This window comes from Silurus aristotelis, assembly GCF_946808225.1.
Source record: "Silurus aristotelis genome assembly, chromosome: 26".
NCBI classification, from domain to species: domain Eukaryota; kingdom Metazoa; phylum Chordata; class Actinopteri; order Siluriformes; family Siluridae; genus Silurus; species Silurus aristotelis.
Genome location: NC_139599.1, coordinates 1,069,854 through 1,097,483, shown reverse-complemented (window position 1 = coordinate 1,097,483; position 27,630 = coordinate 1,069,854). Strand labels below are relative to the sequence as shown.

The 27,630-nt window shown below is 39.8% G+C and overlaps 1 protein-coding gene across 2 annotated transcripts; it reads left to right on the top strand.

The window, feature by feature from the left end:
* Positions 1-857: 857 nt before the first annotated feature.
* On the top strand, positions 858-27,630 carry nup214 (nucleoporin 214). 2 transcript variants are annotated; one of them, XM_083532128.1, is made up of 37 exons: positions 858-1,052; positions 1,552-1,747; positions 2,768-2,919; positions 3,012-3,210; positions 5,289-5,359; positions 5,442-5,505; positions 5,729-5,832; positions 5,921-6,027; positions 6,130-6,196; positions 6,361-6,487; positions 6,577-6,735; positions 7,010-7,472; positions 7,847-7,995; positions 8,133-8,242; positions 8,453-8,533; positions 8,652-8,801; positions 10,102-10,260; positions 10,494-10,597; positions 11,342-11,527; positions 11,632-11,717; positions 12,777-12,860; positions 13,367-13,627; positions 13,705-13,887; positions 14,558-14,660; positions 15,761-15,827; positions 16,383-16,458; positions 17,229-17,304; positions 17,385-17,464; positions 17,583-18,515; positions 18,855-19,358; positions 19,912-19,979; positions 20,205-20,370; positions 21,579-21,731; positions 23,545-23,716; positions 26,667-26,806; positions 27,394-27,427; positions 27,534-27,630. In XM_083532128.1, exons 1-37 carry the CDS (start codon positions 1,020-1,022, stop codon positions 27,568-27,570), a joined length of 5,904 nt encoding a protein of 1,967 aa, XP_083388254.1. In that variant the 5' UTR covers positions 858-1,019; the 3' UTR covers positions 27,571-27,630. The 2 variants fall into 2 exon arrangements, with proteins under 2 accessions (XP_083388254.1, XP_083388255.1); XM_083532129.1 differs by having other exon boundaries at positions 27,394-27,444.

Here is a 27,630-nt window from a genome sequence, read left to right as displayed (position 1 = left end):
TACAAAAGAAAAAATCTGAATAAACATTGCATGTGAAATAATTGAATATTTGTTGTGACTTAAAGGTTTCATTTAGATATCTAGATTATTATTATTTTTATTATTTCATATATTTTTCAGATATTTGTTTAGAAAAACTGAGGGAAACTTCACTGTGAGGGTCAGAATGTTTTTTTTTGTTTGTTTATGATTCTCTACTGTAAATGATTTCATATGAGACTGTGTTTATTATTATTTTTGCTTTTTTTTGTCTTTCAATAATGACGGTCTCTTGGCTTTCTTGACTCTCCATACAATAAGTTATTATTATTATTATTATTTTTATTATTATTGTTATTATTATTATTATTATCATTATTATTGTTTTAATTATTATTAGTATTATTATCAATTATATTTTTCAAGTTTTATTTGTAAAATGACGTCAGTGACAGTTTTTACAATAAAACTCTTAAATGAGGCTACAGGCAAAATACAGCAAATATTAAACAATCAATAATATTAAACAGTAAACAGAAAAAGTACTATTGAGGCATCAGAAATTATAATTATTTACAATTGTTTATATATTGTATATATATATTAAAATAATTATATGCACATTGACATATATGACATGAGTTTTATTAAATTTTTTATGAAGATATTATCAGTATTATTATCTTTGTTTTTTGTTTTTAAATAAACTGAAGGATTTGTTTCAATGTGAGGGTCAGAATGTTTTTTTTGTTTATGATTGTTTATTGTAAATAAACACTGGGTTTTGATCATTTTTTATGTTGTTTTTTTTTCTTTTTCTTTTAAGAAAGCGTTTCGTTAATGGAGGTGTCTTGACCCTCTTGGCGCGCCATACAAGCGGTGCGCGCGATTTGGTTTCTGTTCTCGCGACCTGGAGTAAACAAGCTGCGCGTGCAGTCGCGGGTTTAGCGCGTTATCTTTGATCTTGTCTCTGATTGAAAGTTTATAAATTATTCTGTATTATAAAATTGAATTCGGCAGTGAACCAGGACGCGGTCAGGATGGGGGACGACACTCCCGAGAGGGAAATGAAGGTAAAATCCAACCATGTAGCTTATCCACGGAGCTAGCCATGCTAATACTGCTAATCAGCTAGTTACCTCATAAAAGTTCTGTTAGCTGATTTACCGAACAGGAATATAGGAAAAATAACACTATTATACTTAATAAGATTTTATTCATTAATAAAGCACTGGAATTAAGAAAGGAAATGTATTTACTTTTAGCTAACCTCAATTAATTACATTTCACTTTCATATAAAATAGTTAAAATGATTAAGGCAGTAAAATGTTTGGTTGTAATAATCACCAGAAACGTTTTTTAACGTTTATGTTTAAATGATTTGGCGTATTTTTGTTTAACATCTAACGTTGGGAAAGAGTCGGTTCATGGGAAGGAGTCGACTCGTGGCATACGACTCGTGACCCATTCGATTCCTGGCAGGTGTTATGTTATAGACAGGTGTTTAAAGAGTTTATTAGAGAAACCAATGAGATGAAAGATAAAAGGCTTTTTATTTCTCTTCCTAAAAGGATTTTCAGTTCCGTCAGATGAAGAAAATCCGTGTCTTCAACTCCCCTGAAGATCTGCCACGGGAGCGCTCGAATCTTCTCGCCGTCTCCAACAAATTTGGACTGGTGTTCGTGGGCCAGGGCAGAACGCTCAAGGTGTACTTGACCGATGACATCATTACCGCAGGAAGGGTCAGCGGAAACACCAACGAGATAGGTACCGTATATACTGGATGATGTGAGGCTGAGAATATCAGCCAATCAGAACGCAGCTTTCACTGTTCTCCAGGGTGCAGACAGAAAAACACGGTCTGTCCTATAAATCAAGTGCAAGCTAGTCATCTTGCAAAGCAATACAGCGCTCCCAGCGTTCTTCTGGAACGTGTTTCAGCTGCTTCTGATGACCTTTGAACTGCATCTTCATCTTCGGAAAAAGGGTGAAGTCCGCAGGAGTTAAATCTGGGAAGTGGGGTGGGCGCGGGTGTGGATTGTTCTCCGACGATCATCATGCAAATGTTGCTGAATGGTTTCAACATTTTTGGTGGTCGAGCTCATTGAAGGTTTTTAAGATCTCTCGTCGTCTTCAGTTGATGTTTTTCCGCTTGGCTCGATGCACCATCGCCATATTTCATGTCATACAGCTTTGTGGCAGATTTGCCCAGTTTCACGCAGAGTTTCAGGTTTGTTCTTCACTCTAACTTGCTGTTTGTGATGAAATCGCAACCATGGTAAAGCATGGGGTCAGAATAACACCAGTTACACCATTAGTCTCCAAACCTTTTGATACCACCTCGTATTAATGATAAAGCCTCTCTCTCTCTTTTTTTTTTTTTTTTTTTTTTTGTGGATTGTGGGCGGAGCCTCTGAGGCGATGACTAGTTTCTGATTAGTTATGCGCAACGTCAAACAAAACTTTTAGTATAAACCCAAATCCTTCTGTGTATTGACTGCAGGTCCAGTATATAAAGAAAATAAACCGATACACAATTATAAATAAAATTAGTTCTTCAATAAACATAAAAAAGGAAAGGTACGTCTGTTTTTTTAATAAACGAGCACTTCAGCTGACGAGTTGCTTATTATTATATATTATACACCATTCAATATTTTTTTTCTTGATATAGAAATGATGCTCCTAGCCTATTTTTCCTTCACTCTTTTAGAAAAGATTTTTATATTGATTATAAGTTCAGGTAGAAATATGGATTTTGTTGACGTCCTTCTCTGTGTCTCTCAGTGGAGGGCGTGAAGTCCCAGACGTTGACCCTCGACCTCCCCATGCACCACCTGGCTCTCAGCAGCGATGAGCTTACCCTGTCAGTGTGTGGCTCTAGCGATGAAACCGCTCTCACGCTCGACTTCTACGACGTCCGAACCTTTTTCAACATGGTAAAAAAAATCATGACCTATCAGCATGTTTATTCCTCAGGCTTGTACATCTCACACACGCTTGAACATCTTTTTCTTCATCTCTCGTACAGACCAGACAGGACAAGCGTCCTTTCGCGTCCTTTAAAGCCAGCGGAGAGCCAGACACGTCGGTCCAGGATCTGAAATGGAGTCCCGTGGAGGTGTTCCGAGTCGCTGCTTGTCTCTCTGATGGCAGCATGATGGTTCTGGACGTTACAGAGAAAGTCGTAGCAGTAGCTCAGCTTCCTGCGTCCGCTGGCATTACCTCCGGTGAGTGTGAATCATCTTGAAACATCTTGCGTTACATTTTGTACTAATTCACGAATGCGTTTTTAGGATTATATATATATATATATATACAGTGAGGAAAATAAGTATTTGAACACGCTGCTATTTTGCAAGTTCTCCCACTTAGAAATCATGGACGGGTCTGAAATTGTCATCGTAGGTGCATGTCCACTGTGAGAGACATAATCTAAAAAATAAAAATCCAGAAATCACAATATATGATTTTTAAACTATTTATTTGTATGATACAGCTGCAAATAAGTATTTGAACACCTGTCTATCAGCTAGAATTCTGACCCTCAAAGACCTGTTAGTCTGCCTTTAAAATGTCCACCTCCACTACATTTATTATCCTAAATTAGATGCACCTGTTTGAGGTCGTTAGCTGCATAAAGACACCTGTCCACCCCATACAATCAGTAAGAATCCAACTACTAACATGGCCAAGACCAAAGAGCTGTCCAAAGACACTAGAGACAAAATTGTACACCTCCACAAGGCTGGAAAGGGCTACGGGGAAATTGCCAAGCAGCTTGGTGAAAAAAGGTCCACTGTTGGAGCAATCATTAGAAAATGGAAGAAGCTAAACATGACTGTCAATCGCCCTCGGACTGGGGCTCCATGCAAGATCTCACCTCATGGGGTCTCAATGATCCTAAGGAAGGTGAGAAATCAGCCCAGTACGACACGGGAGGAGCTGGTCAATGACCTGAAAAGAGCTGGGACCACCGTTTCCAAGGTTACTGTTGGTAATACACTAAGAGGTCATGGTTTGAAATCATGCATGGCACGGAAGGTTCCCCTGCTTAAACCAGCACATGTCCAGGCACGTCTTAAGTTTGCCAATGACCATTTGGATGATCCAGAGGAGTCATGGGAGAAAGTCATGTGGTCAGATGAAACCAAAATAGAACTTTTGGGTCATAATTCCACTAAACGTGTTTGGAGGAAGAAGAATGATGAGTACCATCCCAAGAACACCATCCCTACTGTGAAGCATGGGGGTGGTAGCATCATGCTTTAGGAGTGTTTTTCTCATATGGGACAGGGCGACTGCACTGTATTAAGGAGAGGATGAACGGGGCCATGTATTGCGAGATTTTGGTTAGAGCATTGAAGATGGGTCGAGGCTGGGTCTTCCAACATGACAATGACCTGAAGCACACAGCCAGGATAACCAAGGTGTGGCTCTGTAAGAAGCATATCAAGGTTCTGGCGTGGCCTAGCAAGTCTCCAGACTTAAACCCAATAGAGAATCTTTGGAGGGAGCTCAAACTCCGTGTTTCTCAGCTCAGGCCAGAAACCTGACTGATCTAGAGAAGATCTGTGTGGAGGAGTGGCCAAAATCCCTCCTGCAGTGTGTGCAAACCTGGTGAAAAACTACAGGAAACGTTTGACCTCTGTAATTGCAAACAAAGGCTCCTGTACCAAATATTAACATTGACTTTCTCAGGTGTTCAAATACTTATTTGCAGCTGTATCATACAAATAAATAGTATAAAAATCATACATTGTGATTTCTGGATTTTTTTTTTTAGATTATGTCTCTCACAGTGGACATGCACCTACGATGACAATTTCAGACCCCTCCATGATTTCTAAGTGGGAGAACTTGCAAAATAGCAGTGTTCAAATACTTATTTTCCTCACTGTATATATATATATATTATTTATCGGTTTATTTATTTATTTTGTGTTTTAAGTTTGTGGACACCTTACCATAAGATTTGTATGTTCTTCTTTTACAAGATCCAATTCCACATTTAGTCCCCATTTAGCTGTTCTAATAACCTCCACTCCTCTGGGAAGATGTTCAACTATATTATGTGGAGATTCATTCAGCCACAAGGGTGTTAGTAAAGTCAGGTAGTGTTGAAGGTGAAGGGTGAGGAGGTTCCTAGGATGCAGTCAGCGTTCACATTTATTAGGAGATTTTTCACTTTATTATCAAATACAGATATGATCTTAGTAGCACATATGTGGGGCAGGTGTGTTTGAGGACCTCTGGTATAAGTGGATTTATGTGTTGTTGTTGTTGTTGTTTTTTTTTAACTGTGTAGTTTGCTGGAGTCCTAAAGGGAAGCAGATTGCTGTGGGGAAACAGGACGCCACCGTGGTTCAGTACACTCCTGTAAGTATCATCATTTTCTGACAGTCTTTCAGGTGTTCTTCATCTTTGACCATATTTTCTTTGGCACTTTTTTCATTTCCAGATCCTGCAGGAGAAGAAGGTGATCCCATGTCCGAGTTTCTACACCTCTGACAATCCCGTTAAAGGTAATAGTACTTGAAACGTGGATCACATGGATGTAACGGGTTCATGATTTATTATTTATGATATTTATGATTAGATGTCCATATTCAATTTGCAAGTTTATATCTGCTCTAACAAGAAAAAATAGGAACTTAATCAGCCAAAAAATCATAATTCTGTCAAAGTCTGTCCCGTAAATATGGTGAAGTGGGCGTGGCTGAAATCTCGTCTTCTCTTGCCTGTTAGTGTTGGACGTGTTATGGTTAAGCACGTACAACTTCGCAGTGGTGTACGCGGCGGCCGACGGCTCTCCTGAGACTCCGCCCGAGCTCGTCATGGTGTCACTTCCTGTGAGTCTCTTTATAAACAAGTAAAAATCAATAAAACGGAAGATCGGCATGGCGATCTAAATCGCTGTTCTGTCACGTCTGTGTGCAGAAGAAAGACGAGAAGAAAGAGGACAAGTTCCTGAACTTCAGCGACATCGTGTTCGGGTCGTGCACCGAGAGACAGCATCACTACTTCCTTAACCACATGGAGGACTGGTGAGATGATAACCACGTAGAAACTAAATGAGAATTCACGTGTGGATCAGAATCGATTAATCCCGATAATATTTTCGATTTGGGTTTTTTTTTCCGACACAGGGATCTGATCCTGGCCGCTTCGTCCGCTTCTATCGAAGTCAGCATCATCGCCAAGCAAGAGGATAAGGTAATGAGCACAGGGGCCTTTTTATAGAATGTGTTCACGTTCATCCCAAATGTTCTTGATCAGGTTTAGAGCTTTATAGCAGGAGATCTTTTACTCCAACCCATGTTGTGTAGACGTTTGCAAGTCACGTGGTCTCATGATCTCATGATTTCGTTCACGTGCAGACAAACTGGGAGCTGTGGCTGCTGGAGGACGCGAGCCGAGCCGAACTTCCGGTCACTCTGAACAACGATGACACGCTTCCTGTGGGAGTGGCCATCGATTACACCAGCCAGGCTGAGATCTACATATGTAAGCACTCGACTCAAACCCTGTGTCTGGCTTCCTGTTGTAATGCTTTTTCATCATTTAAATTACAGGAAACTTTTTTCCCTCTATAGCGGACGAGAAGAAACTCCCTCCAGCTCCTACGCTACTGATCCTCTCTACAGACGGAGTGTTGTGTCCTTTCTCCCTGATCAATCTGAACCCTGGAGCTAAGCAGCTCGTCACAGCGGCCACCAGCCTGCCTCAGACCGGAGAGAGACCTCCATTACAGAGTAAAGAAATATATACTGGAACTGAACGAGAGACAAATTTATACATTATACAGGGCTTCTATGCATTTACTAAAAATATGAAAACGTTTCCCTAATCGTTTTTCATAATTTGAAACAGGATTAAGTACAGGATTTTTATAATAAACGAATGCAAGTGATTTATTATTATTTATAAATATTGCTAAATTAATAAAAAAAAATGTATCATTTCATAGTGATTTTTTTTATTCATTCTTAAACATTAAATATTATTCTCTTATTTCTTCGATTTCAGGTTCTGTGCCTCCACCTCCAGCTCCTGCTGCATCCAAACCACCTCCCTCCGTTTTTACGTCCTTTTTAATGCCCTCCATCACACCTGCCCCGACTTCTGCCCCTCCTGCTCCTCCAGCCGTTTTAGCAGCTCCAACGGCTCCAACCACTTCCTCCTCTGGTCTTTCCTTCAGTCTTCCCTCTACCGCTTCCTCTCTCTTCTCCTTCGGTGGCACTTCTTCCACTTCTTTAGCTTTTTCCTCTGCGTCAGGCTTCTCCTTTATGGCTCCGAAACCTGCAGGCGAGACGCCCTCTGTCCCTGCGTTTTCTTTTAGCAGTAACGTTGTTAAACCGTCGACGGAGGGATTGAACACCTCAGGACAGGTTGCTACTGCTGCAGCTGCACCTAAAGCTTCTCCCATTACTTTGCCGAAGGGTCCACCTGAGCTGGCCACACCAAACGCTCGAATCAACCTCAACGACAGGTAAGACGACGTCGCTATTTGATGTAATTTTAGAGTAAACATTAGTCAATTCCTGCTTTCTACCTGTAGGGGGCGACATTATTACAAATTAAAAAATATAACTCTAACATGGCGGCTTTTGAGAAGGTTCAGCGTTTAGCGGCACACGTGTACAATTTTACCTACATGCGTATTTAGATGACAGGAAGTGTGTGTGTGTGTGTGTGTGTGTGTGTGTGTGTGTGTGTGTGTGTGTGTGTGTGTGTGAGACTGACGATCCCGAAATCTGTGTTTGAGTCAAATATTTAGTGGTTTAATGGTGACATTGTGCTAAACTCCTAATTTAAAAAACTCATTTTTATATTGAAAACATTAATTTTGTTGTCCGTGTGTAGGTTTATAGCAGCGGAGACTCACGCTCCATCTGCTCCATCTACCCAGCCATTCTCCTTCACCTCCACTCCCAAACCTGCAGCAGCTCCAGACTCGAGCACTCAGCCCAAACCAGTGTTCACCATCAGCAAACCTGCTGCACCCCCCACCGGTACACGCACCAAGGTTCACATGCATTACATTTAATTGGGAATATAAATGAATTCTGAAATAATTGTGTGTGTGTGTGTGTGTGTGTGTGTGTGTGTGTGTGTGTGTGTGTGTGTGTGTGCGCGTGCGCGTGCACAGTGACCCGTCCTGCCCCTGCTCAGAACAGCACTCCATCTGCTGCAGTGCAGAAAACTGCTCGGGTCGCTCCAACAGCTTCATCCACCCTATCAGCTGCCCCAACAACACAGGTTCATACCCTTTTTTTATTATTTTTTTTCTTTTTTTTAAACACACTTTTTCAACCTGCAGACGTTTTTAAACTCCATATATGAAGTTTTCGGTAGAACACTTACTAATTAGCCACATGGATTAACACGCTGCTTTCATGTCACACAACACGGTTTATGACTGTTCAGATTTTTAGGGTTAAAAATGTTCTTTCTATTTATTGCTAAAAGCTCCCCTCTGTGAAATCAGTGGAGAAACAGTTGCAGCAGACGAAGGACACTGATCCTGTCATGGTTGGAATGCAGGAAGAGGTGAGTCCCTCACGCCACGTGCACTCTAACAGCAATCCGAACAATTAAAAGACCCGAGCAGTGTTTTACTTTTCAGTTGTGTAATTACGGAGCGACTCTTTCCCTCTCTCCTCCACAGATCGCTCATTTCAAGAAGGAGATGGAGGAGCTGAAGGCACGTGTGAATGCAGCAGATTTCTGTGTAGGCAGCACAGAGGAGATGAAGGAGCTGCGCAAAGAGAGTGAAGACCTGCACAGGTTCACTTTGGAGATCAAGGAGACCACAGAGGTGTGTTTAAATAACACAAACAACACCGCACAAGGTTTAGTGCACACAAGTACAACACTTAATGTTTATATGTGCACCCTTAACCCTACACTGAGTGTTGTACATTTACACCCTAAACCCTACACTGAGTGTTGTACATTTACACCCTAAACCCTACACTGAGTGTTGTACATTTACACCCTTAACCCTACACTGAGTGTTGTACATTTACACCCTAAACCCTACACTGAGTGTTGTACATTTACACCCTAAACCCTACACTGAGTGTTGTACATTTACACCCTAAACCCTACACTGAGTGTTGTACATTTACACCCTTAACCCTACACTGAGTGTTGTACATTTACACCCTAAACCCTACACTGAGTGTTGTACATTTACACCCTAAACCCTACACTGAGTGTTGTACATTTACACCCTAAACCCTACACTGAGTGTTGTACATTTACACCCTTAACCCTACACTGAGTGTTGTACATTTACACCCTAAACCCTACACTGAGTGTTGGACATTTACACCCTAAACCCTACACTGAGTGTTGGACATTTACACCCTAAACCCTACACTGAGTGTTGGACATTTACACCCTAAACCCTACACTGAGTGTTGGACATTTACACCCTAAACCCTACACTGAGTGTTGGACATTTACACCCTAAACCCTACACTGAGTGTTGGACATTTACACCCTAAACCCTACACTGAGTGTTGGACATTTACACCCTAAACCCTACACTGAGTGTTGGACATTTACACCCTAAACCCTACACTGAGTGTTGGACATTTACACCCTAAACCCTACACTGAGTGTTGGACATTTACACCCTAAACCCTACACTGAGTGTTGGACATTTACACCCTAAACCCTACACTGAGTGTTGGACATTTACACCCTAAACCCTACACTGAGTGTTGGACATTTACACCCTAAACCCTACACTGAGTGTTGGACATTTACACCCTAAACCCTACACTGAGTGTTGGACATTTACACCCTAAACCCTACACTGAGTGTTGGACATTTACACCCTAAACCCTACACTGAGTGTTGGACATTTACACCCTAAACCCTACACTGAGTGTTGGACATTTACACCCTAAAATAAACATGTAAAATAGTACTGAACTTTATTACAACCATTAAAGAAAACAGAGATGAATCATGAAAATGTAAATAAATTGAATGATCATAGTTCCAGCAGTTATCTATCTGTGCTGATTAATCTAGACAGTATATGTAAAAGCTGCAGTGGTGTCAGTTATTTGGGCTTTGTAACTTAGTGTGTGTCTGGGTGTTAGTCCATGCACGGTGACATCAGCACTCTGAAGACCACGCTGCTGGAAGGGTTCGCCGGAGCAGAAGAAGCTCAAGCTCAGAGAGAACTGAATCGAGACAAAGGGTACCTGCAGCTACTCTACAAGAAACCTCTGGACCCTCGCAGTGAGAACCAGCTCAAGGTTACAACTATCTCACACACACACACACACACACACACACACACAGCTGTAGCAGAGACCTCATTTCTACTCCTTAATATGAATCGAAAATATTTTATACGTATTATATTATGAGATTCGGTTGTAAGCTTCCGGAAACAATATTACCCAGAAGGCTTTGCAGTCTGGTATAATTTATGGATTAGAACAGTGTAAGTCAGTGTTGTAAAGAGAGCACGTGTGTGTGAAAACAGGAAATCCGCAGGCTGTACCAGTATGTGAAGTTTGCTGTGGAGGACGTTAATGACGTGTTGGACCTGGAGTGGGAAAAACATCTGGAGAAGAAAAGAAAACAGAAGTATGTGTTCCACAATCTTCCGTTATATAAAAATAAATCAAATGCATTTAATAATCAAAATGCAAACGGCTTAGAAGTATCGTGATTGTATCGCCCCAGACCTGTTACTTCTTGAATTGTTTTAAACATATATTTTTGTGCTCCCAATTCGCAAACTGGCAATCAATAAAAATATTTAATCGCACGATTGTCATAAGTTAATCACAACTAAATCTAAATATACTAGAAAATGTTTTAAAGTAATTATGGCGTTTTTAAATCACCAAAATCATCAGGACTCCAAACGAAACTTTTGCTATGTTTCCACACGGATGGATTTAATTGCCGGACGTGCGTGTCATGGCGGATTTTGGCGCTCGTTTTGAGACTAGGCGCATCAGTAAAACAAATGTTTATTGATTAAAAATAATTTACAGTTTTTCGGTAGAGTTTATTTTTTTATAAATACGAGTAAAAAATAAGGACATCGTGATTAAATGTGTTATGTTAAGGGTTTTAATTTCGCCTCTTTTATATTTATTTTTTTATTTTTTTAACAAAATTGCTAAACATAAAAGCGCGCTGCATTAATCACACGTTAATAAAAAAAATTCCGTTGAAATGTTTGCGTTAGTGCGTTATTAACGCATTCATTTTGACAGCAATAATATATATTTATATATATAGATATAATATATATATATATATATATATATATATATATATATATATATATTTTATGACTTGTGCTGTTTTTTTCACCAGATACATGATAGTCCCTGAGAGAGAGGCTCTTTACACAGCTCTGGCCAATAACATGGACATCATCAACCAGCAGAAACAGAAGCTGGAGCATCTAGTGAGAGACCTGCAGAGCCTGAGACTGTACAACAAAACCTCCAGCCAGATCTCATCCACCTCCTCACCATCACCTTCATTATCCTCACAGGGGTAAAGACCTCCACCTTACACTTAACTCAACCCCACCTGTGTTTCCTCAAACCTAAATGTGTGTTTGTTTGTGTGTGTGTGTGTGTGTGTGTGTGTGTGTGTAGTCTGGATAGTGAGCTGGAGAGTCTGAAGAATGCTTTGTTAAAGGCGAGTCTGGATACGACACCGAGCTCTACGTCCAAATCTCCATGTAAGCGCTTTACCATATCCTTATAAAATAAACACCATCGGTTTATCACTCAAAATTTATATTTAATTAAATTCTCTTCATCAAATGAGACCAATTTTTATATATAAAGACTGAAATATACATTTATTTATTTATTTATTTTACCCGTGGTATTACTTTTTCCCTTTATATTGTTTACATAAACTAGTCTGTTTACTTTTATTCATTATTCAAAGTAAAAATTAGGCAATTGATGACTAAAAAGGAAGATTTAATGTGTGTGTGTGTGTGTGTGTGTGTGTGTGTGTGTGTGTGTGTGTGTGTGTGTGTTTCTACATCATTTAAATATGAAAGCGTTAAACAAACGGACAGCAGTGATATTATACAGAAAAAAAGACTGCATTATTAAGGGACCGTCTGAAAAATTGCTATAAATACAAGTTTGTTCTAAATAAATTTCCCCAAACACGACGGCAGGACACATAAATTCATGTGATTTTTAAACATTCTTAACCACCTATAATAATTATTGCCTATTTAGACGAATCCGTGTGTAGTGAACGTCCTTCTGCACTTTGTAGACGATCCCTAACTGATTCATCTTCATCATATTATTTTGTGTTTCCTAAAACATTAAGGTGGAAATCATTGTATTATTTGAGGTATATTTGTTTATTTCGGGTGTTAAAGTCTCTAAAGTATACACCATTTTTGTTTGTTTTAGTTTTTTCCCCATTCCACATTTAGTCCCCATTTGCTGTTATAATAATTATTGATTGATTGATAGATTTTTTTACTTATTTATTCATTCTTCATTTGGTTGTATGTTGTTGTGAATATTTGAATGGCCAGTGCTGATTATTCTCAAATCTGCAGATTTGCATAAATTTGGCAAATATTTGCATTGACGTTCATATCTGTGCCAAGGCCATTTCCAGCAGAAAGTTGGGGCACTGTTGCATTCTGCGTCATAGGGTTTGAATTCTACTGCTCAGGAACGATGTGAAACGGTGGAAGTAATACAGGAGAGGAGCACACCTGGTAAGCGATTCATATCTCTTTACCTTTTTTTTTCTCTAGCTAAGATGACACCAGTGAAGCAGTCTCAGCTGAGGAACTTCCTTTCCAAGCGCCAGACTCTACCTGTACGCTCCACAGCTCCAGGTATCGCCTCTGTCGAGACCACATTTATTTAAACTCATTATTAATGGATTTATTCTAACGCGCTCCTTTTTAAACTGAAATATAAAATAAAGACAACAGTGCTCATAATATCATAAAAAAATTTTTTATCTAGTGTTCATTCCATTTGTAGAACATCACCACCTCCTAATGATATGTCTGAACGTTTCTACAGTAATAGCTCTTTCCCTTCTAAATGGATTTTTTCAGGGGGAAAAAATGTGTTAATTGGCGATGGTGAAATTTAACGGAAGGAGTCTCCAGTGTCCGTGTGCTGTAAAGGCCAAATTACATGTTCACACATGACTATGTATTAAAAGTTGAGTGTGTACTCTAGAGGGCGCTGTCAGAAAAAGCAAACCAGAATTTATTAAATTTCCGATTAAACTGAACACTAATGCCGTTATAAAGCCTCACATTTCTACCCATAATCTTCTACTCTGTCTCCATGGCAAATACGTGTTAATAGCTTTCTTTATTTTTTAAAGCCAACCTGTCGAGATCAGCATTCCTCTCCCCCAAATACTTCGAGGATCTGGATGACGTGAGCTCCACCTCATCACTCTATCAGCCCGAGGAGTGTGAAGAATCTCTGCCTGAGGAAGAGGAAGTGCCCCAGCCCGTCCTGGCCCCTCTGCGGCACCCCACCGTAGTGCGCACTACGTCCGTCCTGCCTCGAGCCATCCCTGAATCGACAGCAGTTTTCCCTGGATCTCTGCCGTGGCAGGGGAACGGCACCGGCGCTCGCGGTAAGACGCAACCACGGGGCGGCGGAGAAATCTTCCGTTACGACCGAACCTCACCACTTTCTTTATTTTATTTTCAGTTCCAAAGATAAACATGGACAGCGCCGACAGCACAGCACTCGCCACCAAGACAGTGACACACAGACCTTCTCCTCCTACAGAAAAAAACACGCCTCTCGAGAAGACAACACCCACCACTCTACCCCCGGCCCAGGCTGCCGGAAGAGCCGCTTTAAACCGACACACGAACAGCCAGAAAACAAGTATGAGAGGATTTACAATACATTTTAGAACAATAAATAATAAACTAAATACAAAATAAATAATCTTGTAACAATAACAAATACATTTTAGATGTGTTTTAAAGGAGCGAATTAATTCCATTTAATATTCTTTATTATAATCATTTATTTTATTAAAAACAGAAATGTTTTATGATCGATTAAACTAAAATATACCTAAGATTTTCGAATAATCAATTAAAACTATTTAACTATTATTCAATTTAAAAAATTTAAGTTAACAAAGATTTATATTTTTTTGTTTTCCTGATAAACATTTTTTTTTTTTTTTTTATAAATGAAAACTGTTTTTTTTTTAACCATAAAAGAAAAAGGTTTTATTATTAAAAAATGTTTTTTTTTTAAACATTAAATATCCCAAAGTAAATGCGTTTTAACCAAAAAATACAAAAAATTTTTACAAACTGTAAAACTACAATTGATTTATGTATAATAATTTATTTATCAATTTATTTGTTTAACCAATATTCTATAATTCATCTTAAATAAACATTTTTAATCATATAATATGAATGATATTTTAAGGTAAATCATAAGTGTGTGTGTGTGTGTGTGTGTGTGTGTGTGTGTGTGTGTGTGTGTGTGTGTGTGTGTGTGTGTGTGTGTGTGTGTGTGTGTGTGTGTGTTGCAGTGACCAATCTGACTGAACTCACACTAAAGAACGTGCCTCAGGTTGTGAACGTACAGGAGCTGAAGGAGAACGGATCCTCCATACCCGTTTCTACTGACGCAGAGTCAGTACCATTTATTAACGTGTGTGTGTGTGTGTGTGTGTGTGTACACTGTCCCCTACTGTCCTCTTTCTCTGCCCTGTGTGCATTGATTGCTGAAGTGATGTGTTAGCCATAATAATTCAGCTTCAGTAAGCAGCACAGGGACACACACACACACACACACACACACACACACACACACACACACACACACACACTGACAAGGAAGGTTAAAGCACGCATAAACTCTCTATATACCACACTCTCTCTTCTCCCCCTCTTTCTCTGCCAAGTCTCTGTTTTTGAGTCTCCTTTGTCATCTATCTATCTATCTATCTATCTATCTATCTATCTATCTATCTATCTATCTATCTATCTATCTATCTATCTATCTCTTTTGCTCTTTATCTCAAACTCTTATGTCTGTTTATGCCTCCGTTTTGCTCTTTCTCTCTCTGTCTCTCACTATTTCACATTTTGTCTGTTTCTCAATTTCCTTTGATCTGGTGTGCATCTTCTACTCACCGTCATTTGTCTCTGTCTGTCTGTCCTTCTATCGGTGTCCCTTCTTCTCTTTCTTGTCTCATTATTTGCTCTCTGACTTTGTGTCTCTGTCTTCATTCTGTGTTCTTTTTCTCCCTCTCTTTCCCTTTTTCTTCTCTATTTTAGACCCTCCAACTCCCCCTTCTTCCGTCTCTCGTTTTTTTCCTCTCTTTTCACTCGTTTTATTTCTCATTTTCTGTCTCGCTCTCTCTGTACATTTTTCCACCACCCCTCACGTGTTCAGATATAAACCCCCGGTGATGTTCCTCCATGAGCAGGGACTTGTTTTCTGGCTGCGCTGTAGTGATTCAGGGTTTCTGATGAGATGCTGATGCTGAGATGTGGAAAGTGCAGGAATGTAGAAGGAGCAGAATATTAAAGGTGGTGTGGGATATGAACTGCGTGGGTTTTCCTGCCACTCTGACTTGCAGACTTTATTATTTTGACTCATAAGGAAATGATCCGTTTCAGTGATGGCCGATGGTCAAGGGTGCAAACACATTTGGTTATAAGAGTGTATTATATAGCTGTATCAGAAGCAGTTGTTGATCCTACTTTTTTTTTTCTCTTTTTTCCAGCTCCTCTATGTCTTCATCTGCAAATCAAACCTTCCAGCAGGTCCTGGTGACCGTCGAGGCCAAAAACGTGAGTTCTTTTAACAACAGCATCAACAAGAAAACAACAACAATGTGGTCAAAAGTCTGTGGACACCTGATCATAAGACCATTCCACATTTAACCTTCACTCTTCTGGGAAGATGTTCCACTTGATTTTGTGGAGATTTTATTCAGCCACAGTGGTGTTAATAAAGACAGGTACTGGTGTAGGTGAGGTGAGGAGACCTGGTTTGCAGTCAGCATTTCAGATATATTCTGAAGGTGTTCAGTAGGGTTGGAGCTCTACAGCAGGAGGTTTTTCACTCCAACCCATGTAAAGCAGATCTCCCTGGAGCCGGCTTTGTACACTTTGTGTCATGCCAGAACATGTTTGAGTCTCCTAATACAAGTGAAATACAAGGAATATTTCCAGCTACTGCATCCACAGGTGCATCCACAAGTTTGTGCTTCCAAAAATTAAGGCAGGTGTCTCAGTACTTTTGGCCAAATAGTGTTTTTCTTTGTTAAAATAAATAAATTGTTTCTCATGTTTGTTTCCAAATTTTATAATGTTCAGTCTGTGATGTCCTCAAATCTTTTCCAGAATTCCACCCAGAGTGCAGTGAAGGTTCAACCCCCGGTCACGGAGAGCGCCCCGGCCCAACCAGGCTTTGTGTTCAGTGAGTTTTTTTTCTGCTTTTGAAATTTACCATCTCTGTAGAGGTCGACCGATTAATCGGTTTTGCCGAATAAAAATACTGACAGTGGTTTTTTTTTTTTTTTCGGCTTCTGGACCGCTGTCATTATAAGAGCGGCCTCTAGTGGCGAATCAGTGACTCCACATGCCGTTTGTTTTTACATGGCAGACTGCGTGCTGCACAGAGAGCATGATATTGTATATTGTATTCAGTAATTGTCATTTATTAATTCTAGAATTATATTATTTCTCATTTAGCACATTAATGATTTAGTATATTTAAAATATTTTGTGTGTGTGATAGTTCATTACTATTAGTGTGTTAGGCATTTTTCTTTTGTCCAGTATTCGTTTAAAAAAAACTATCACTTGATTAATCGGTTATCAGCACGTACGATCCAAACTAGATATCGGTATCAGTGGACCTCTAGTGCTCTACAACCGACCTAATGCACTACACAGTGTGTGCTACAGAGATGATTGTCTTTTAGGCCCCAAAAGCTGTAAACCTGGAACTTATACGTCTCAGGGTTGTTATTATTGTTAGTTATTTGTTGAGATCAAAGTGATGGCACCCTTTGATCTTTAATGACATGCAGTTAATTTGCTCATTCATGTTTTATCCAAGTTCATTATGTAAAAGCACACTGATAGTGATTAATTTATAATTACATAAATAGAACATAATTTTGGTGGTTATTGTTATTATTAAAAGTGATAGTTATGCTTGTGTGTGTGTGTGTGTGTGTGTAGGTCAGCTAACCAAATCTTACCCAGCTGCTCCGTTCAGCTTGTCTCCATCACTGGACCAGCAGAACAACAAAACAGTGTAAGTGTGTATTTAAGGGTTAATAAATAAAAATTAGTTTTATTTTATTTACTTTGTGATTAACATTATTTTATTTGCAGATCGTCCGTAGGATTCCCCTTCAACCTGAGGACCACTTCATCTCAGTCTCCAGTATCTCAGGGAGCAAGCACTTCTCAAAGTAAATATATAATCTTATATCATCATAATGAGAAGAAGGTTCTTTCTTTCTGGTGTTACATCTGGGTTTTTTGTTTGTTTGTTTTAATATTGTTTACCTTCTCTCTATTTTGATACAGGTATGACCCAGTTGGCTAAAATCCCACAGAAACCTGCCCCAAGCTCGATGGTTGAATCAGGCAAGAGCACCACCATTCCTCCGTTTCAGCTTCCCAAAGCTCAAGAAGACTCTCTCGGCCCCTTCCTCAGTCTCCGAGTCGGCCAAGGAGACGACGTTAAAGAACCCCCTAAATCCAGTGCAACGTTCTCCTTCAAGCCTCCTGGAAGCACAGTTCCTGGCACCACGTTCAATTTCGGAACCCCCCAGAAATCCGCATCTGCTGGAAATGACTCAGAATCTGGCAGTGCTTCAGCTGATGCATCTAAAAACCCAGGACTTTTTAAGCCTCCCGAGGCTGCGGCATCGTCACTGACCAGCACGCCGTTATCATTTACGTCTGCGTCGGCGGCCTCCGTGCCCTCCTTCAGCTCCTTGCTTTCGGCTCCTCTTTCTCAAGAAATGCCCTCCGTAACCGAGAAACCTCCTGAACCCAAACCACCTTCTCCACCAGAATCTGCCACAACACCCGAAGAACCTCTTTCTGAGCCGAGTCCTGAACCTTTCGCTGTCTCAACACCTACGCCGTCTCCAGCATTCGTTACAGAAGAAGCTCCACCTTCACAACCCAAGCAAGAAGAGGCAGAGAATCTGTCGACCCAAAATGCATCTGTTCCCGAGGCCACGCCCACATCTGCGGCTTTGTCGACTCCGCCTCCTGCTGAAACGCCTGTGCCATTAACAGCGTCGAAGCCTGTCCAGGAAACGACACCAGCTTCTTCAGCCAGCTCTGCTCCTGTACAACCTGCACCACAACAGCAACAACCAACACCTGCAGCAGAACCAGCGGCTCCACCCTCCACCACTCCAGGTTCCATCTTCACCCAGCCAACCGTGAGCTCGAACAGTACAACGATATCAACCACCAGCTTTACCCCCGTCATCAGTACAGCAGGTACAGAAGCTCCGCCCACCTCACTTACACCAAGCTTCGATTTTAATGAGTATGCGAATACTTTTGATTATTAATGACCCTAATAAGTTAAACCACGTATAGCTTGATTTTAAATGTTATTAATAAATAAATAAAATTCATATTTTCAATGCATTTAAATCATTGTTTTCAAAATGATATATATAATTATTGTCCTAAAAATAGTCAGAATCAAGAACATAAAATTATAATCAATAATAATTTTTTTTACTGGTTTTTTTTTTTGTTTTTTTTGTTTTGTTTTTTTTAAATAGATGTTTGTTGTTTTCTTACAAATGTTCATTTTCTTTGATGATATAGGTGTAAGTACATCTGCTTCAGCTCCAACTACAGTGTTTACTCAGGCGGTCAGCACTTCTGCCGCTCCTGTGTTTGGATCTTCAGGATTCTCCACACCTTCCACCACTTCCAGTTTCGGTAAACCTGTTTTTGGACAGCCGTCGTCGGTGGGATTCCCCTCAGCCAGCGGCTTCACGTTTAGCCAGTCGGGGTTCGGGGGCAGCCCCGGGTTCGGGCAGCCGGATGCACAGAGCTCAGCTCCTGCCCCGGTGTCCAGCAGCGGAGGAGTAAGTGCAGGAGGAGGGCTGTTCGGGTCGGTTAGCGCCACCAACGCCAGCTCCTTCTCGTTCGGGTCGAGCGGTACCAGCTCTGGAGCCAACACCGGGGCGAGCCTCTTTGGACAGAGCAGCGCTCCTGTGTTTGGACAGAGCAGCAGCACCTCAGGGTTTGGACAGGGGTCATTATTCGGAGCCAACACGGTCACCACGACATCGGCTTCAGGGTTCAGTTTCGGACAGCCTGCTGGTAAGAGCTGCATGTTGTGTTTTAGTGGAGTTAAAGTGCTTTATTCCTTTTATATCACGACTCTTTACTAACAACTTCACTTTCATCTCTACCTTTTACCTATTAAAAATTCAGAACAAGTTCATTCTTGTTCACTTACTTTTTAGCACCTGTAAACCGTATTGAAGATACCATAACATATCTATCTATTTTAATGTATAATTAACAAACTGACTCGAAGGTGGTGATCATCACATATATATATATTTAATTAATTTGTAGAAAACATTGTCAATATTTTATATCTTGTATATTTATACCTTCACTGCTATTAGAACCATTGTTTTATACGGATTGAGCATAAAGGTCACTAAGGTCACAAGGTCACACACACTTTTTTTGCTCCATCTAATGAATATGCTAATTGGGGGTGGAGGCAGCTCAGGGTTTTTATCTAAAATGATCGATAATGATGATGACGCGGAATCGGCTTCGTCTTGACGATCGAGAACTGATATCATGTGCAGTTAATTTATGACCCAGTACACTTTTATTTATTTATTCTTTTCTCTAGTGCCGTTTGGCAGCTCGTCGTCGTCCGTGTTCGGTCAGCAGCAGAGCACCAACAGCGTCTTTGGTCAGGTAAAGGGTTAAAATATCACATTTGTTATGATTTTCTATGACAATAATTGACGTGTTGTGTTTATGGTTTGTGTTTTCTTCACTTCATTCTACATTCTCTGATCATTCTTATGTGTAGAATTTAAAAACTACCAATAAAATCATGCGTTTATCATTTTGTTCCAAATATTCATTTTCTTGTGTGGTTAAAAACCGATTGGTTTTGTGTTTTATTCCCACGCACAGCCGGCGTCTAGCGGAAGTTTGTTCGGCTCTGGGGCCCCCAACACCCCCAGCGCCTCAGGCGGAGGATTTTTCAGCGGCTTGGGAGGAAAACCGAGCGAAGACGCTGCCAACAAAAACCCGTTCGGATCCTCCAACACTGGTGCTTTCGGACTAAACAGTCAACCAGGTGAGGGTTCAGGGTCTGAGAGACTGGGAATGTAGTTCCAGGTGATACGAAAGTGTAATTATAATAATACTGATGAAAAATGACCAAATGTGTCATGATTTCAGGAGATATTCTATTAATGCATTGTGTATCATTTAAACCAAAACAATGTATCACAAAATTACTTTTACAAAAAATTCATTCATTTGAACTTTTTATACAAACTACTTTTTTACATTTATATCATTTCTTTTGTTTAAGTTGTATTTTCTGTTCAGGGTTAAATTACCTATTTATTTGGGGGGTTTTTTTACACAAAAAACGTAACATTTACATAATTTAAAACAATCACGTTTCTTTTTTTTTTTATTATTATTAAATTATTCATATTTTCACACCGCTACACTTTAATTCTTGGATCTGATTGGTTAGAAGAAGTGTTTCTTATAATGTAGACACCCCCCCCCCCCCCCCCCCCATCCCCCATGATGACTCCTGTCCCCTTTTTTGGTGTTCAGATAAGCTGGAAATGCCATGCTCCTCTCACACACACACACACACACACACACACACACACACACACACACACACACAGATAATGAGTGGAGGAATAAATAGCTGCTGTGGTATGTGCAGGATAAAGTGTGGATGTTTTGGTAGCTAAGCTGCAGGAGGTTAGACGGGTGGGGACGCATGTGGAGATGTGTGGGGAGACACTTAGAATAACATTCTCTCCATCGCAGTTGTTCTTCTCTCGTTCTCTTCAGTAGCTCCGCTTTATTGCACCACAGCATTTCTAAATGATTTTCCCATAACAGCATGAGCTCAGGTGTTTTATTTCACTTGTACCCCAGTGATTTAACTGGAAGTAAACAATCACACGTTTTATCCATTTTGTCTCACATGGAGCGAGTACGTTCGGAAGGAGTCTCCAGTATCAGTGCTGCGGTTAAACAGAAAAATGCTCCGGTGTAAAAGGTGTAGTTAGTTATTAGTTACTGATAATCAGTAGTTCTTTTATTTTTTTGAGTAGTGACTTTTTCAGCCATTTGTGGTTCTTCCCCAAAATGTTACTATAACAGGACAAAATGTGGAATGGGATGTTCAAAAAGAAGCACATGGCAGTCTTATGGGCAGGTGTCCACAAATTTTCGGCATTATAGCGTAGATTTGGTGGGATTAAAACATGCTGTAATGTGATGGTTATTTGATTGTTTAATGTTTTGCAGGAAGTAACCTGTTCGGGAACAGCGGCGCGAAGGCGTTCGGGTTCGGCGGAGGTTCGACGTTCGGAGACCAGAAGCCCGGTGGGACGTTTAGCGCTAGAGGAGGTTCTGTAGCTGCTCAGGGGTTCGGATCGTTCTCTACTCCCTCTAAAACAGGTACAGCTCAGTATTTCAGAGCCGGAGTGTCGGCTTTTTGGTGTATATGGTCAGTCATTATATATCGTTATTTTAGAATTATTATTCTTTTTTATTTAGGGATTTATTTCCAATTGTAACATACATTTTTACTTTTGTCTGTCATGTACATTGAAAAAAAAAGAAAGAAAAGGAAATAAAACAAATGGAATTAATTAGGGTTTTTTTATTATTAAATAAAGATCAAATAGCATCTTATTATTAGTTCTCTTGGTTGGGTTTATTCATTTTTTTATTTGGTAAACTGTGTTATTATAATTACATAATTATAATTTCCTCTGTATTTTACCTCGGGTTTAAAACTAATCTCCTGAGACAGGAAACTGTAAGAATCACAATAGCACACAAGTGTATAAAGTTACTCTCCTGTCATTTATATGTATAACAAGTTCTGTCGTCTGTCGCACGTCTTTGAGAGAGTCAGTTTTTTTAGCCGTTAGTGTTCTGATCTGGGGAGAGAGAGAGAGAGAGAGAGAGAGAGAGAGAGAGAAACTAAATTCCATAAGCTTTATCAATTATTCAGCATAACGAAGGCTGGAATTACAGAGCAGCTCTGTGTGGAGAACCAACACCGTTCCAGATCAACACACCGAGACGAGGAACGTCTTCTTTCTGTCTCTATATCTCTGTCTTTCTGTCTGTTTGTCTGTCTTTCTGTCTCTCTCTCTCTCTGTCTCTCTGTCTCTCTCTCTCTCTCTCTCTCTTTCTCTTTTTCTCACACCACCAGCACACCCCACCCCCTGGATCAGTGTTACCCGAGGTTAAAGTGCACGCAGATGCTTATTTAATGGCCGTGAGTCACACACTGTGGATGAGACTCCAGGGTGCGATTGTCATTGCTGAAAGATTTCTTAATTCAGTTTTTTTTTCCTCTTGTCTAAAAGCTTAAAACTTTTATTGAATCTTTTTTTTAAAAATGGACAGAAACAAATTTAAACAAAAACAGTCGATTTGCGTTGCAAAAATTTACTGCTTCAATATTTGCAATAATAAATATTCTATATTTATTTTTATATATATATATATATATATATATATATATATATATATAATTATTATTTTCTTTTTATTTATTTAATTAATTTTCAGTAATGTTTGCATTCAAAAACTTTTTTACAATGAATTTATATTTGTAGAGCATTTTTAACAATGGGCATTGTCTCAAAGCAGCTTAACAGTAATGAAGAGGTTATAAATAAAAATTTCTTTCGGCTTCTCCCATTAGGGGTCTCCACAGCGGATCCTCCGTATTTGTTATCCGCATGTTCAATTTGACACGTGTTTTGCACCGGATGTCCTTCCTAACGCAACCCTCCCCATTTATCCGGGCTTGGGACCGGCACTAAGAGCGCACTGGCTTGTGCAACCCTAAGGGGTCGGTTCCCTGACCGGGGATCGAACCCGGGCCGCAGCAGTGAGCGCACCGAGTCCTAACCACTAGACCACCAGGGAACAATGAAGAGGTTATAAATAAAGTTCCTTATATCTCATGAGTGAGCTGGTAGTGACTGTGGTGAAGGAAAAACTCCCTGAGATGGTATGAGAGAGGAACTAGACTCTAATGGGAACCTCATCCTCGACACTGATTGTCCATTTTTTACTGTTCCAGCAGTGATGGGTGTTTAAATGTAACCTGTGTTCCTGAGCCATTTTAGTAGACTGCTGATATTAGTCTTTTTCTGTTATCTTTTTTTTCTTTTCTTTTTTTTTATAAATAAATGTGTAGAGGAAATAAATAAGTATCTGTATGAAAGTGTTATTGTATTTCCTGTAGGTGGGTTTGGAAGCCCCCCGGTGTTCGGAAGTCCTCCTGCGTTCGGAGGATCTCCTGCGTTTGGCGGTCAGGCCACATTCGGCTCGAGTCTGACCTTCAACAGTCCTCTGGGCTCCAGCACGGGGAAAGTGTTCGGAGAGGGAACATCAGCAGCCAGCGTCGGAGGATTCGGGTACGAACTTTCACTTCACCTGCCCCATGGGATATTATATATTATTACATACTTTACCTTTACAACACCATAAAGAGTTTGTTTCTTTGTCTATTAAAATACTTACTTTGCTTCTTTGTTTATTTATTTATTTTTCAGTGTTTGTTAACTACATCTATCACTCCATTGACATCCTTTCTTTCTTTCCATTTCTGTCCATCTCCTTCTTTTCTTCTGTCTACCTATCTTTCTATCCATTTCTTACCATCTATCTTTTTTTTCCAGATTTCTATCCATCTGTTCTTTAAATCCTTTCATCCATCCATTTATTATTCATTTATTGCAATCCATTTATGACCCATTCATTTATTACACCATCTGTCTACCTTTCTTTCTATCCATCCATCCATAGAACCCTTTTTTTAATATCCCGATTATTATTTTTTTATTTATTTTTTCAATCAACCCATCCACCCTTTCTTTTCTTTTTCTTTTTCCCCTTCTTTCCATACACCATCCATTTTTTTAGTCCAGACCTATTCTCCATCCCTTCCTACCGACTCTCTACAACTTTTTTTTCCCCTTCTTCACTCCCTCCATCCGTTCATCCTATCTATCCATCTGTTATGTCAATCCATTCTAACCTTCCATCTTTTTCCATTCCAACCCATCCTCCCATCCTCTCCACACTTACAGAGTGACCTGCAGGATCAATGTATAGTGTTCTGTTACTGACTGAAGCCCATCTGTTGCTCTGCATAATGTATTTGCCCCCCAAACTTAAAACCCCACCCCCACCCATTGCCTCTCTACTCCCTTTTTTTTTTTTTTTCCCCTCCATTCATTAATGGGAATTAAGCAGCACAGAAACAACACTTCATCCCCGCAGTAATAAAGACCTGCTGGTATCATGTAGCACTTCACCGTTTTTTGTGAAAGTGGAGGCGGTTCTCTGGAGGTTATCGGGTGGTGACTTCAGTGAACGGTTTTCTCACGTTTAATACACGGCCATCTTTCCTTCTCTTAAAGCGCAAATATCAACTTCAGATTCACACGTGTTCGTCCCAAACCGTCTCAGAACGCGAACATTAGCGCGGTCTCGCTGTGGCTCCTCACCCCGTACTGGAAATACAGTTTGTAGTGCGCTGAAATCTGATTTGTTGTGTTGTTCAGCACAAAATCGCTCACTTCATGCCATCGCCGACGAGTCCAGCGATGTGGATTCATTTGTGTTTTACGTCCAGCTTCGGGAATTTCTCTTAAAACCAGAAAATCCCGGAAAATTCCTCATTAGATAAGATGTAACTTCATTCGTCCCACAGTGTAGAAATTTCTCTGTTACAGCAACAAAGACAAAGACGTGCAAATATGTAAAAAAATAAATAAATAAAAGTTTGAGGGAGTGAATGAATGAAGAATGGAAAGAATGAAGACATAATGAGGTCTAACAAATGTCAAATATTTAGTACAATTTTTCCATTTAATCAATTTAATTTGTGGTAATTTAATCAATATAATAAAAGATTTTATATCATTCATCTGATGAGTTTTATTTTTCGATATTTTTTATTTTTATAAAATATAATTTTAAGTACTATTTAACCAAGCAGGCATTTTATTTAAAATTGTTTAAAAAATGTAAACAATAGTTTAACTGAATAAATTCTAATAATAATAAATGTATTAATGATATTTTTTTTATATATATATATATATATTTTGCATTTCTTCCCCCAAACTACTGAAATTGAACCAAATCGTGATTTTAAAACAGAGGTACGACCCGAACCGTGAATTGTGTTCCTGTTACACCCCCAATTCAGATACAAGAGGCTGCTTGATTTTGACGCTAAGCCTCGTTTTCTTATTTATTTTATTGCGTAATATTCGACTCTAATCGTATTAATCGTTTTTGGGTCAAAACAACTGGCGAGGAAAATCAAACGTCCTGCGTTACGACGGCCGTTTATCCTCTTACGATGGAAAAAACACAATCCACCTGATTCACATTCACCCATCTGACATTTCTTTATTCGTTTATGACGCCACAAAGCATCTAATCTGATTAAATTCTGTGGGCGGGGGGACGGGAGGGGATTCTGTTTATGAGAAACTAAATGTCCTGAGATTATCTGTAAATAATGGTGGATTATGATGAGGGATTGTGATGATTATTTCAAAATATTCCATCTCGGGTCTGTTTATTTGGCATTCCAGAGCTCCATGTGAAGGTATTTAATTTAGAGTTTAACATTTAAACTTCATGTGCCTATTTAAGATCTCATACACACACGTGTGTGTGTGTGTGTGTGTGTGTGTGTGTGTGTGTGTGTGTGTGTGTGTGTGTGTGTGTGTGTGTGTGTGTGTGTGTGTGTGTGTGTGTGTGTGTGTGTGTGTGTGTGTGTGTGTGTGTGTGTGTGTGTGTGTCTCAGTTGTTTTTGGGATTTTTTTTTTTTTTACTAAATTTTAGATTTATAATATACCTGGTAAGTGTGAATGCTTGATTGTGAGTTCAGAGGGTTATACACACACACACACACACACACACACACACACACACAGGTATTTTTGCATGTAAATGAACCTATACTGTGAATAGTCTGAATTTGATCCTTGAGCCATGCATCCTTGTGCACCAACATCCTGTAAAACACACCTATTCCTGGATTATCTCATGGCATTCCTTTACTGGTTTCTAACAAGTGGAGTAAAAAAATGTCCTGAGTCTGAGAAGCACCTTTATGCCTTCACTTTCAATGTTAGCTGCCAAATGTGCTGTTTTCTCCCTGGGTCATAGGTCACGGGAGTTTCATTCCGAGTCCAGCGCGCTTCTCCTGCATAATGTAGAGCTTTAGTGTGCTTCAGATATGAAGATGTACAACTTGAACAAAATATCACTGGTCTAAATAATTCAATAAATAAAGTTTGAAATAATTCCGTCATTAAATATGTTTTTCCTCCATTTTTCCAGCTTTGCGTCTCCCCCCAGCGGCCCCACCTTCGGCAGTCTGGCCAACCAAAACAGCGCGCCGACCTTTGGTGGTTTGGCTCAGCAGAACCCGGGATTCGGAGGCCAGACCGGTGGATTCTCAGGCTTCGGTTCTCCCGGAGGCGAGTTCGCATCAACAGTGCATCTTTTCCACATTAAGCAATCCTGCTAATCTTTCCCATCTAAATGCCACCGTTCCCAGTAAAAATTCCAAACGTTCCCAGTCAAAACACTGCCATTCTCTGTCAAAACGCTGCCATTCCGCGTCTAAATGCCAAACATTCCCCATCAAAACGCTGCCATTCCCAGTCAAAATGCAGAATTCTCAATCATAATGCCACCATTCCCCATCACATATTCAAAGAAACACCAAATTTGAGGTGTTTATTATAAGATTAATGTATCTTCTGTACAAAAACACATGGTGGACGAGATGTGGAGAACATTCTAGAAGCTTAGCCGTAATTACATGCTGCTACGAACGTGTCTATTCCCAAACAAACACCTTCTGCAAGTGTCTTCTGGAGCTTCAGAGCATCAGGGTGAATGTGGGACATGTTAATTTAACTGCGTACACTGTAATTACCGTGGAACACAATAGTTTTGTTTTTTTTATCATCAGTTCGCAGCAGTGTATCTTCTAACTCATTTGCATACGATATGTCAGGTTCAAGTGTGTTACTCATTTGGGTTCTTTTTGTTTTTGAAGGTTTTGGGGGCTTCGGGAATACGAATACCAATCAGTAAGTCAGAATTCCAGGTAATCGACCAATATTATTCATCTTTTTATAAATTGGAGAAGCAGAGATTTTTATTTCTTTTGTTTTGTTGATCATTTGTTTGTTCTAGGTCATCATCTCAGACTTTTGCTGGTTGGAGGAGCTAGTTGCTGGAGATTCTGCTGTTCTCATTCTCTGCAATTAAATTGAACAAAACAAAAAAAAAA

Coding starts and splice junctions, on each gene's coding strand:
- nup214 (XM_083532128.1), top strand. CDS start 1,020: ATGGGGGACGACACTCCCGAGAGGGAAATGAAG. Junction 14,661..15,760: donor CCCGTTTCTACTGACGCAGA/GTCAGTACCATT, acceptor TCTTTTTTCCAG/CTCCTCTATGTCTTCATCTG. Junction 15,828..16,382: donor TGACCGTCGAGGCCAAAAAC/GTGAGTTCTTTT, acceptor AATCTTTTCCAG/AATTCCACCCAGAGTGCAGT.